General features: G+C 31.2%; 1 protein-coding gene across 2 annotated transcripts in view; it reads left to right on the forward strand.

Annotated features, from left to right (window-relative positions):
* LOC127725686 (uncharacterized) overlaps positions 1–11,533 on the forward strand; it is a 34,868-nt gene extending 23,335 nt beyond the window's left edge. Inside the window, exons 8-17 of one of the 2 annotated variants that reach the window (XM_052232844.1) lie at positions 1,687–1,769; positions 4,621–4,719; positions 5,221–5,411; positions 5,792–5,809; positions 7,050–7,236; positions 7,961–8,074; positions 8,433–8,555; positions 9,133–9,314; positions 9,600–9,701; positions 10,933–11,533. In XM_052232844.1, coding sequence (XP_052088804.1) covers positions 1,687–1,769; positions 4,621–4,719; positions 5,221–5,411; positions 5,792–5,809; positions 7,050–7,236; positions 7,961–8,074; positions 8,433–8,555; positions 9,133–9,314; positions 9,600–9,701; positions 10,933–11,071 — 1,238 coding nt within the window. In that variant the 3' untranslated portion in view covers positions 11,072–11,533. The remainder of the gene's footprint in view (positions 1–1,686; positions 1,770–4,620; positions 4,720–5,220; positions 5,412–5,791; positions 5,810–7,049; positions 7,237–7,960; positions 8,075–8,432; positions 8,556–9,132; positions 9,315–9,599; positions 9,702–10,932) is intronic. The other variant, XM_052232845.1, reaches the window with a different exon arrangement.
* The last annotated feature ends 1,753 nt before the right edge of the window (positions 11,534–13,286 follow it).

Raw genomic sequence — 13,286 nt, forward strand, 5'->3', positions numbered from 1 at the left:
GGGGCCAAAAAAGGCATATTTCTAGTTTCCGGACAATAACTTGTGTATAAGTGTATGGATCTCTATGAAATTGTACCACAAGGTTCCATACCACAAAGGGAAGATTGGGATTGACTTTGGGGGCCCAAATCATTCAGGAATTAGGGGCAAAAAAAGGGGGTAAAACAAGTTTTTCTGGTTAATGGACAATTACTATAGTATTAGTCTGTGGATCTCTATGAAATTGAAACACAAGGTTCTATACCACAAAGGGAAGGTTGGGTTTGACTTTGGGGGTTATGGCTCAAACTGGGAAAAAGGGGCAAAAAGGGGGGGAGGAACAACGTTTTTCTGGTTTCCAGACAAATACTTAAGTATTAGTCAATGGATCTCAATGAAATTGTACCACAAGGTTCCAAACCACACACAGAAGGTTGGGGTCGATTTTGTGGTTGTGGCTTTCAACGTTAAGAAACTAGAGGCCAAATAGGGGCCAAAAACAAGACTTTTCTAATACTGGCTGAGCTGGTTCTAACATAAATTATTTCTGATCTATATAAAGAAACAACAAATACTGATATGGCAGGAGATACACACCAAACAGGGTGTGTAAATTATTATATTTAGTTTGTAAACAGATTTACTAAGTATTGCAAAGTATTACACAACAGCAAGAAATCTTCAATTGAAAATAAATACAAATCTTTTAACCAATTTCAATGAGGATTAATTTAAAGTTTTGAATTGTTTGAGGTTTTTACTATGTATTACTAAATTGGATATTTGAACATTTTTAAACAGATCTACTTTGAGGTCCAAAGGGTCCAAAATTAGACTTTGTTTGATTTCATCAAAAACTGAATTATTGTGGTTCTATGATATGCTGATTCAACTGTGCATTCAGATTTTTAATTTTGGGCCTGTTTTCAAATTAGTCCATATTAAGGTCCATAGGGTCCAAAATTAAACTTTGTTTGAATTCATGGTTTTTTTTATATGCTGAATCTAACCATGAAATTATATTTTGGATATTGGACCATTAAGTAAATTAAATGTCCCATTTCAAATTTTTATGTTATCTGTCCACATTTATTCTGTGTCAGAAATCTATAATGTGTCAAATATTTAATCACTATCCAAATTCAGAGCTGTATCAAGCTTGAATATTGTGTCCATACTTGCCCCAACTGTTCAGAGTTCTACCTCTGTGGTTGTATCCAGCTGCTTCAGGCGGAGCGCATTTTTGTATTTCTTACAAAAATGTTTTTATAGATATCCTGTGTAAATAAATTTAAATCTATAACAATATCAGAAAAGTTATTACCTGGTAAATGTAAAAATGTGGAAAAAATTATGACTACATAAGCTGAACCATATATTTTATTGGAATTGAAAAATCTATTTAGAACTTGCAAAACTTGAAAAAATAATAGTTTACAGAGTTCAAATATTTCAAGTTATCATTTAAAACATTAATTTAAATACTTGAAAGGGAATATTAGATAAGTTAAATTTTGACTAGAAAAGTTTTATTTAAACAGTAATTCATAATCAAAAACAAATACAACTCCTCGATTTTCACTCTCTGTGTTTGTTTAACATTGAATTTCTTAAAAATGTAAACACATAAAATTTTTAAATTACAGGGTTACAAATTAAATTGATTGTATTTGTAAATGCATTAAACAATTCTACTTATATTGGCAGATGTTAAAAGAAATGAATTTCTACATAAGCTGATATTAAAATTAGATCCTAGACAACATTACTTCATATCAAGTTTTATGTTGGTAAGTATTATATAGATATAGGAAGATGTGGTATGAGTGCCAATGAGACAACCCTCCATCCAAGTTACAATTTATAAAAGTAAACCATTATAGGTCAAGGTACTGGTCTTATTTACACTCCATCTTATCACACTGTATATCCCTGCAAAAAAAGAAACAACATTCAAAAAATTTAGACAAGCTTGAAACAAAATTATCTGGGATGCATTTGTAAGAAACTTTTAAAAATTATTTGGAAACCTTGTTAGGAACTTAAAAGATTATCTAAGACTAATTTATATTGAACCTGAAAGAAGAGTAACTGAGACACTTTCATTAAGTACTAAAAAATTGTCAAGTAAAGATTTGTAAAAACACATGTTTAGTCAATATCTGAGATTTAATTCTGTTAGATATAAACTTACACTTCACAGATTCATAGTGAATATTATATCATTTAGTACTAGATAAATGTATTTATGTGTTTTAGCTTATATTCAAGACACTACTTGTTTCATACAAAATGAAATTTATATTCAGAACCCATGTATGGTTATTTTATATTTATGATTTGATCAATATATATAAAAACTAGATTATCATTAAAGAATATGGTCCTTTTAAAAAAGGTTTATTGTATGACTGGTTTCATATTTTTAACAATGGGATTAAATTTAATATCTGATATGATGGTAAATAAACGTGAATTGATGGTACAAAAAACGTATTCACTACTTCTTATATAAAGAATCTTAGTTAAATAAATGAATTTACATATATCCACAATAAATAAAACTCAGTCATCTTTTGAAAAATTATACAATAATGATTAACAAAGCAATCGAAATTCATTTTTAGCAGACGAATGTACTTAGTAATGTATATGACATTAATTTTCAATAATTTTTCTAAATTTATCATCAGAAAATTTAAGAAATTTATTTTATAGATCATGTCAGTGTGGAAGCACTGAATGTTGGACCTATAATAAAACCGTTATGAACAATATCTTCTCATATATGTATATTTGTTCTTTAAATCAGTATTATAATCTTAAGTCCATTACTCAGGCTCCACTTTTACTAGAATTGATCGATTTAATTTTTCTACAAAGATGTCTCAGACAGGAACATTTTTTTCTGTCTTCACTTTTTTTACTATTTGCGCCATATTTACATGCAGGCCATATTATTCATCTGTATACCGGTAGGTATCTGCCTGGAAAATGAATTCCACTTATATATTTCCTGCTGGAAAAGGGACTCCCTTTATAAGTTTCCAGCTGGAAAGGGATTCCTTTTATATGTCTCCAGTTGGGATAGGAAATCCCATTGTAGGTTTCAAGGTGGAAAAGCGATTCCCTTTATAAGTTTCCAGCTGTCATGATAAACCCAGCTTACAACTTGAGTATTTTTCTGTTGCAATTAATTTTAAGTGTGCAGAATTGATTACCATAGAATTCTCAGAAAAAAGTCCAAGTATAAAACCTACCTAAACTTGACGATTAAATTTAGTCGGAAAAAAGAATTCACATTTAAACACCGTTTTTTTTTTTGCTGTCTGTAAGATAAAAAAAAATTTAGATAAAGATTTACCATTAAGAATAATAATTCATGATTTTATAAGAGCATTTGAAATGGGCAGTGTCGTGAACCATAGAACTTGCGAATCATTTTTATATGCCCGTCAAATTTTTGACGGGACGTATTATGGTATACAAATGTCCGGCGTCCGTCCGTCTGTCTGTCTGTCCGTCTGTCTGTCCGTCTGTCTGTCCGTCCGTCTGTCTGTCCGGCGTAAACATGTCGCACCGTAACTTGAGAATGACTTATCCAAATTTCATGAAACTTGACATAGTTGTTTCTTATGATGGTCAAACGATTTGTATACTTTTTGGTGAAAATAATATTAAAACTTTTTGAGTTACGGGACTTAGTAACTAAAAGAGGTGTGTGTTTTTTTTCACATGTCGCGCCGTATCTCAAAAACAATTTATGATTATTGCTTAAAACTGTACACACTTCTTAGTTATATTAATCTTAAGATCTGTATACTTTTTGGTGATGATTCAAAATTTTATTTTAGAGATATTGAGTATTTTGTTAAAAAAGGGGGAGGGGTTTTTCACATGTCGCGCCGTATCTCAAAAATAGTTTATGATTATTGCTTAAAACTTTACACACTTCTTAGTTATATTAACCTTAAGATCTGTATACTTTTTGGTGATGATTCAAAATTTTATTTTTGAGTTATTGAGTATTTTGTAAAAAAAGGGGGAGGGGTTTTTCACATGTTGCACCGTATCTCAAAAACGATTTATGATTATTGCTTAAAATTTTACACACTTCTTAGTTATATTAATCTAAAGATCTGTATACTTTTTGGTTTTGATTCAAAATTTTATTTTTGAGATATTGATTTTTTTTTTTTTTAAAGGGGGATTTTCACATGTCGCGCCGTATCTCAAAAACGATTTATGATTATTGCTTAAAATTTTACACACTTCTTAGTTATATTAATATAAAGATCTGTATACTTTTTGGTTTTGATTCAAAATTTTATTTTAGAGATATTGAGTTTTTTGTAAAAAAAAAAGGGGGTTTTCGCATGTCACGCCGTATGTCAGAAACTATTTATGCTTATTGCATAAAAATTCACACACAAGACGACGGGCGTATCATGCGCTCATGGCGCAGCTGTTTATTCATAAAGCTGACGTTATATTTCAATATCATATTTCTTTATTAAACTTGTAGAAAGAAACACGTTTTTGAAAATAATGTAGTTTCTCTTCACATTTATGAATAAATGCAAAGATTCAGGTTGTTATTAGATAAATACCTACATGACATATTTCCTACATATTTTTCAGGTCAGACGACATCGGGACTTTTTAACCTTACTTCCAGAAAAAATAGTTTTATGTATACTGAACATTCTAGATACAAAGGAACTGTGTAAATGTGCTGAGGTAATGAGAAATTCACTTTAATACTTTTTCAGCATTGTTTAGCAGTGCATGAAAACTCTGTAAATTATAAGTTATACCAGTATTATCAAATTGAAATGTTTATTCTTCTTTTAGTTAATATAATAAAGGGAGATAACTTGTTTCAGACCAGTTTTAATGACATATGGTCTAGATAGGTATATAGATAAAGAGGCAGGTTTTTGTGCCTGTACCAAGTCAGACTATTTGGACCATGTGTTGTTCCTTTTTGTTTGTTTGTCTTTTTTTGGGGTGGAGTTCGATATTGTTTTTGGCAGATCAGTTGTACTGTCCGATATAAATAGGCGATTCCTGTTATCTTTTTTGTGTTTTATAAAGTACAAATTCAGATTTTACTTCAGTTATCAAAGGTTTCAATTAACAAATGCCATATAAAAATTTTGATGTCATGGTTAATAGTATCCAAGTTGTCCTTGGTCTAACTGAAAGCGTTTATCTCAGTGATTCTATTGTCATTTTCAGGTTAGTAAATCATGGTACAGTTTAGCATATAATAACCAGTTATGGAAATGGAAATGTGACGCTGTCAACATCAAAGTCACTATACCTACAGACCCTGTATGGAAACAAGTCTATAGAGATAACGTCATTCTGGAACGGAACTGGCATAATGGCACTTACAGAACCGTAGATATGAAGGGCAACACAGCTCCGTAAGTAACTATATGTTGTCATATAGTTATAATTAGAAAATTGATAGAAAATGAAATTTGCTATTTACATAACAATGCCACTGATACAGTTAAAAAAATGATCTGCTATAATACAAATAATGAGATGTGGACTATGGTTGCCTATGAGACAACTATGCACAAGTGAACAAAGGATGAGGATTTATAAAAAGTCATTTTCTAGCAAAGAAACAAATTGAACAAAAAATAATTTATGACATTTCTACCATTGTTAGAAGTTGAAAAAGATCTACCAATCTGATATTGGTAACATCAAAACTATTGTCTATCAATGGTGAGACAAATCTACTAAAAATTCAGTAGTTATGAATATTTAGCTTATAAGACCATTCTTTTTCCAGATGGGAGGAAGCAGTCGGGTATATTTATTTAGCATTTTTAATAAACTAATTTATTTATATTTCCATTTTTATGGTAGATATGTTTGAGAAATTGTATATTGCGTTATTATAGCTTTTTTGTTATTTTTATTTTTTGTCCTATTTTGTGCCTTTACTTGTTTTGTGCTTTTTTTTATTTTATTATATTTCTGCTTTGTTATACACACTTTTATCCATTTTTCATTAATACACATGTACTTTAGAATTTCACTCTTTTATATCTATATATTTACATATCTTTCAAACATTATTCTCTGCTTTTTAAACTTCTTCTGATGTAGAGACACCGCCGGCGCCACGGAAAGCTGCTTTTTCACACATATATCTTAACAAACTAAAACTATTCTTGTTCTTTTTTCAAAAAACTCCATGCATAATTTATGAATAACAATAATTTACTTAATTCTCTATACTGTAAATAAATTTTGTTTAATAGTGTTTGTAAGACTTTATTCACAATTACATATTCTTCTATACATGCTATGCCAGTAGGTTTCTTGGCAGATAATTTATTCTTTCAAGTTTTAAGTCCAGTTTTATAACTTTAATTTGATATTGCTTTCAAGCATACAAATATGTCATATACTCCGAGAATGATATGTAAAATATTTCAGAATACCACTGAAATTACTGTTAACTTGTTTATTTTCATGGGTACCAATTTTCATGGATTCAGGAAAAAATGGATACATGATGTCTGATGACACAACAATTAACACCTTCGCTGTATGAGTATTCTTTTCAAGGTCATTGGATACAATGGTGGCCTTAGTAATAGACATATTTACACTTATCTGCAAATTTGTCAGCCATTACTTAACACCACACAAGTTCCCATAACCTGAATAATTCAGTCCCTCCCCGTGATCAACTCTCCCACTCGTGATAGATATCTTAGAGCAGGAATATAATGACTGAATTATTCGGGTTAAAGTTCCCACAAAATATTGCATAACAATTAAAAACATTTGACATCATAATGTAAAAGTGATTGTTGCATGAGGTTAGAAGGTTGTTCAGAGACAGATCTAGGATCATTTGGAGACAATTCAGCTAAAAACCCAAAAGTTTAAATACGTCTATTGTAATAAGAGTCGAAAAATTAGTTAATTTTGATAAGTATGTAATGCATTCAATCTTAGATACACATGTAAAAACCCTTCCTTTTTTTAGCCATCCTGCACCAGCTATTGTAACAGAAATTGTTGTCTTATTACAGGGTTGAGTCGGTAATCTTTGACAGAAATATACTTGTCAGTGGAAGTCAGGACAAAACAGTCAAAATCTGGGACATCAAGACTGGAAGATGTGCACATACATTTGAGGGACACCAAGGGGGAATTTGGTGTCTTAGTTTCTTCACCCCAAACCTAATACTGAGTGGTTCTCATGATGGAACAATCAAGGTAATAACAATGATCTTACTGCAACTAGTAAAAAAGAAGTTTGGAGATAAATATTTTCTCTGGGATGATCTTATTTTATACACCAATAATTGAAATGACCATTATCATGGAACTGTATTGACCCAACTTCATCCAATTGATAAATAATTTTCCTCCCCCAATTATTTATTTAAGAAACCTAGAAAAATTTATTTTTTCCTGCCTGTTTTCCAATTTTTATATTGTATATATAAATAAGAAGCTGTGGTATGAGTGCCAATGAGACAACTCTCCATCCAAGTCACAATGTATAAAAAGTAAACAATTATAGGTCAAAGTACGGCCTTTAACACAGAGCCTTGGCTCACACCAAACAGCAAGCTATAAAGGGCCCCAAAATGACTAGTGTAAAACAATTCAAACAGGAAAACCAACGGTCTAAATTGTACATGTTTTGTGGTGGTTTATTAGGGGAGCATTGTGATGACCTTCGATACGGAAAAAAGCTGATCTGAAACTACTGCTTGATTAAATGAACTAATATTATCTGTGATTTATATGATTTTTTTTTAATTCAACAAACAAAAACACCTAATTTTGAATGGTGATTTCAACCTGCAAATCACTTTTTTGGTTCTAATACTGGGTGAATATACTTTGATATATTTTGGGGATTTTTTTATCCTTCCTTCCTTTTAGTTCATATTTATCACACAATTTATGAAACAATTATTTTGTTTAACAGATTTGGAATGTGAAAGAGAGGAAAATGGCCAGATCTATTCTAGCTCATGATGGACCAATATGGGCCATGGTCAGACATGAGAAAACCCTAGTTAGTGTATCACAAGACAAAACTGTAAGTTCTACATAATCTACAACTAGGTTAAGTCATAGATACAATTTAAATAATGAAAGAGTAATTAAATATGTATAATCAATAGTTAAAAGTCATGTAGGCCAAATTTACTTCCCAAAAAATAAATAGTTACCATTTAAGAAATGTAAAATTAAAATCAATTTGCAAAGAATTTTTTTAGCAGTTATTTTTAAATACATTTTATTCCAGAAATACTGCATTTAATTGCATACTGCCTTACACGTTTAAAAAAAAGTTAAAACAGTAAAATGTACAAAAAAATCTTAAATTAAAAGTATGATCTAATTATCAATGTACATGTGACATATAAACTAATACATGTTGACTTTTTTTTCAGGCAAAAGTGTGGGATATTTCACGCTGCTTACTGCTTAAGACACTAACAGGACATAATAAACCAATATTTGCTGTAGACATGAATGAAGATGGAACATTAGTTATAACAGGATCTGCTGACAGGGTGAGCTTTTTTTCCAGTTGCACCAGTCATATTATAAAGGCACCATATTTATAACTGAAATGAAATTATTCTACTTTACTAGAATCCTTTCAAAAACTTATGAGTTTTATAGCTGGAAAAATTAGTTTTATAGCTTTTATGATGTGTTGCTAGGGAACACTTTTTCAACATTATGTCATAATCATCCACCTTTACCCAAATTACCTTCTTTTTTCATTTTTTAAATGAAGTACTACAACTACAGGGATGTTAAACAACTTTAATACCCATAAAAGCCTTGTATGGTCAGTAAAAGAAATGGAGAGCTGTAACATCAGAAATTATTGCATGCATTTATTATTGCGATTTTTAAAGAATGGTAAAAAATGAGAGATTAATTATTGTGCTTTCAGGAAAAACTACATACTTATATATTTATGTACCTGATATCAAAATGCAAGTTCTTATTTTTCTGATACTCACACAGTCACATTATTAGCATTAATAAAAACCTCTCAATAGTTATGTAGAAAATCAAATAAGGGGAGATAATTTGTAATAACTGTTAATCAACCACTTACTTTGATTATAATGACAGACTGTAAAGATATGGGAAGTGGAGACTGGTGAATTAAAGAAAACCATATGGGTGAGCAGTACAACCTCTGTCATGACTGTCAGCTACCATAAAGGGTTCATTGCTGCTGGGTACGACAACATTGTCTGTCTACACAGAGAAACAGGAAAACTTATCAAAACCTTCAATGAACATGAGAAACGGTAACTTATATATATATACCATAAATTTAAGTGTATTAAGTCATTTGAAATATAGTAAAATTATTGCATTTATGATATTAAGAAATACATTGCAAAATAGACTTAAAGCTTAATAGTAAATATAAAATGTTAAGAAAAGCTAAATAAAATCAAATTGTCCCTCTTTCTCAAGCAGCTTTGCCATCAGAACATTTATATACACATCACTAACAGATTCATCGTGACATATGCATATGCTATGCCTTTAATCAATTTGATAATGGTTATTTTTGTTGTTGTTTACAGAGTAGAATCTGTTCAGCTGAAAATTGAAGATCCAGAAAAGATAACAGGAGCAATCATAAGTTCTGGACAAGGTGGACTGGTCAAAATATGGAATACTAAAAAGTAGGTCTCGGCTTTTATTTATTTTATTTTTAAATGTTATTCAATAAAGTATTCAATAGTGAAGGTAAAGATCAGAAACCAAATTAAATGAGTGAAAAGAATTGAAGCAAATGTTGTTACATATCACAAATATGATAAATGTATCATTTTAATCGTTTTTCCTTAAACCAGTGCGAGGTGTGTTGGACTCCAATCTTAATTGATTATGATTGCCAGTTTTCATGCCGAAAGTTGGTGGATCCCTCAGGGAACTCTGGCTGCCCTGATATAGCAAAGTATGCTGAAAGTGGCAATAAACACCAATAATTCTTATATGATTTGAATATTAGGGAATATGTTTATATGATTGGTCGAGAGGGCTTCCAGTTGTGGCTCATGAGGTTATTTATTTTTCGATAGACGACATTGACTGAACTACTTTTTGTAACCATGTAAACAAGATGGTGGCAATAATAACACAAACCAGCTCGACGTTAAAAATATTTATTTTCACTTCGCGTTCATCGTTAAATCAAATAATAAACACATTTGAATGATAAGAAGATATTTTTGTAGTTTTTTTTTTTGTCAGATATCAAATTTCATAGAGTACATTTTTTGTTTTTACCAAAAATATATTCATGGGCCAGGCCAATTTAATGTCACAAATATACAATTTACGTGTGATAAAGGTTATGAGGAAATGGGAAAATTGAATTCCTTATCTCCAATTTTAAGGAATTATAAAGATTAAAGTATTTTAAAGGAATTTGTTAGTGTATAAACTGGACCAAGCCACTCACAAACATATCATAAAAGTACTTTGGATTTTTATTTGTTTGTGAGTGAATTGGTCCAGTTTATACAACAAATAAATTCCTTTAAAAAGGCGTTTAATCCTATAATAATCAATCAAACAAGTGATTCTATATATATATGTAAGAAGATGTGGTATGATTGCCTATGAGACAACTCTCCACCAGAGACCAAATGATGCAGAAGGTTAGCAACTATAGATCATCGTATGGCATTCAATAATGAGCAATTTAACCCATACCGCATAACGAGCTATAAAAGGCCCTGAAACGACAAAGGTAGAACAATTCAAACGAAAAAACTAAACGCCTGATTTATGTACAAAACTATATAAACGAAAAACAAATATGATATACAGCAACAGACTACAACCACTAAATTACTATTTCTGTAGGTCAGATGTATAATGTTATATATATTACATTAATCATTCCAGGCCACAGAGTATACAGACATACAAACTTAGCAGAGAAGGAGGAAGTGTTAAATCAATCAAATTTGATGAACTCAGGATCGTAGGAGGACTGAAGGACAGAATTAGAATCTTAGATTTCCAAGCACCTAATTCTGAATGATTTGAGTATTCTCACCAAATCACTGCTGAAAAGTTTGTGCTGTTTAAGAGAATTTGGCTTAAGTTCATATGATTAGATAATAGATTTATAGAAACAGGAATCTGATCTGAGCAGTGTATTTTTCATCCAATTTCATTCCAACAGCCTTTGGTTGTCAAATCCATTTTCTTAACTCTGATAGATATAGAGATTAGCTGTAACTGTGATATGGGCATTAGCTGTGACTGTGATATAGATTAGCTGTGACTGTGATATAGAGTCTTGCTGTAGCTGTGATATTTATTTTCCTTTGTGCCAAAACAGTAGTTACATTGTGAATTTTCATTTGAAACAAATAGATAATGTAAGGACTGAGATTTTAGATATTGAATTTAATATTATCTTGCCAAAGTCTTTCAGTACAAGATTGTAAAATTTTTAGTACTTTGAAACCAGTGTTATTAATAAAAATACTAATAACAATCATTTCATTTTATGTATAGCTACAAACAAAACCATCAATGTGTTAACCAGTTTTCTTGCAACGTCAATAGATATAAACAATTCCCCAAAGTTTTATGCAATTTGGTCAAAGCGCTTTTGAGTTAATGTCCGACATGTTGACGACGGATGGACAGACGGACAACAGTATACCATAATACGTCCCGTAAACGGGCGTATAAAAAGGGATAACAGAAATCTCCTAACAGTGTGCACATGCTTAAATGTGTCACCTGCTTTACTTATCTTTGATTTCATCTTGAAAGTCATAATATGAAGGTTTTACTACAAGTATCATATAAACTTAACATTATCAATATTCTATAAAATGAGGTCAAGGTCATATGAACCATGCCAGACAGACATGTACACCTTACAATCATTCCATACACCAAATATAGTGGTCCTATTACTAATAGTTCCTGAGAAACAGATGAAACCACAAAATCTTAACATTGACCAATGAACCATGAAATTGAGGTCAAGGTCATATGAACCCTGCCAGACAGACATAGAAACCTTACAATCATTCTATACACCAAATATAGTTGACCTATCACTTATAGTATCTGATAAACTGACAAAATTACGAAAACTTATCTTTGACCAATGAACCATGCAAATGACTTCAAGGTCATATGAACCCTGCCAGACAGACATGTACACCCTACAATTATTCATTACAACAATTATAATTGAGCTATTGCTTTTAATATCTGAGAAATAGACCAAACCACAAAAACTAAACATTGTCCAATGAACCATGAAAATGAGGTCAAGGTCAGAAGACACCTGCCAGTTAGACATGTACACCTTACAATCATTACATACACCAAATATAGTAGACCTATTGCTTATATTTCTGAGATAGGGACTTGACCACTAAAATATAACCTTGTTCACTGATACAAGAAATGAGGTCAAGGTCAAGTGAAAACTGTTTGACAGGGATTAGGACCTTGCCAGGTACACACATACCAAATATAGTTATCTTATTACTCATAAAAAGAGAGAAATTACCAGTACAAAAAATCTTAACTTTTTCTTCAAGCAGTCACTGAATCGTGAAAATGATGTCAAGGACAATAGACAGACGGAAACTTCATAACATAAGGCATCTATATACAAAGTATGAAGCATCCAGGTCTTCTACCTTCTGAAATATTAAGCTTTTACGTAATTAGTTAATGCCACCGGATCACTACCCCTTTGTCTCTCTATCTGGGACAGAAGTTGCAGGTGAGACAAAAATAATGCACAATACAACAGACCACATCAATGAACAACACCTGAGTTGTACAAAAAAGACGGACGGACAGACGGACAACGGTATACCATAATATGTCCCGTAAACGGGCGTATAAAAAACAGATATACAAACAAAGGCAAACAACAACGAACAACACATAGTCCAGAAAAGATAAACTTAGTAATGGTACAAAGTGTGGTAGAGTTATACCTGTCAAGTACTTTGTGAGGTATTTTTTGTCATATATTGTTTCAACAGAATAATTGGCTTTTGAGAAAAACATTTTTTTTTAAAACAGTTCATTCCAAACTGTTTCCAATGTAAAAGCAAGTCCCTTGTTGACTGCATCATTTCTTGGCTAAAAGTGTCATAATCTAATAAACCTTATTGTACAGAATTGTAATGCACCATTGATTGCGTATGTAGGCCTTGTGATATGCTGACATAATCTATATACCAAGATATTGACCAAGGTCATTTTATGCG

This window comes from Mytilus californianus, unplaced genomic scaffold, assembly GCF_021869535.1.
Source record: "Mytilus californianus isolate M0D057914Y unplaced genomic scaffold, xbMytCali1.0.p SCAF_15, whole genome shotgun sequence".
Lineage (NCBI taxonomy): Eukaryota > Metazoa > Mollusca > Bivalvia > Mytilida > Mytilidae > Mytilus > Mytilus californianus.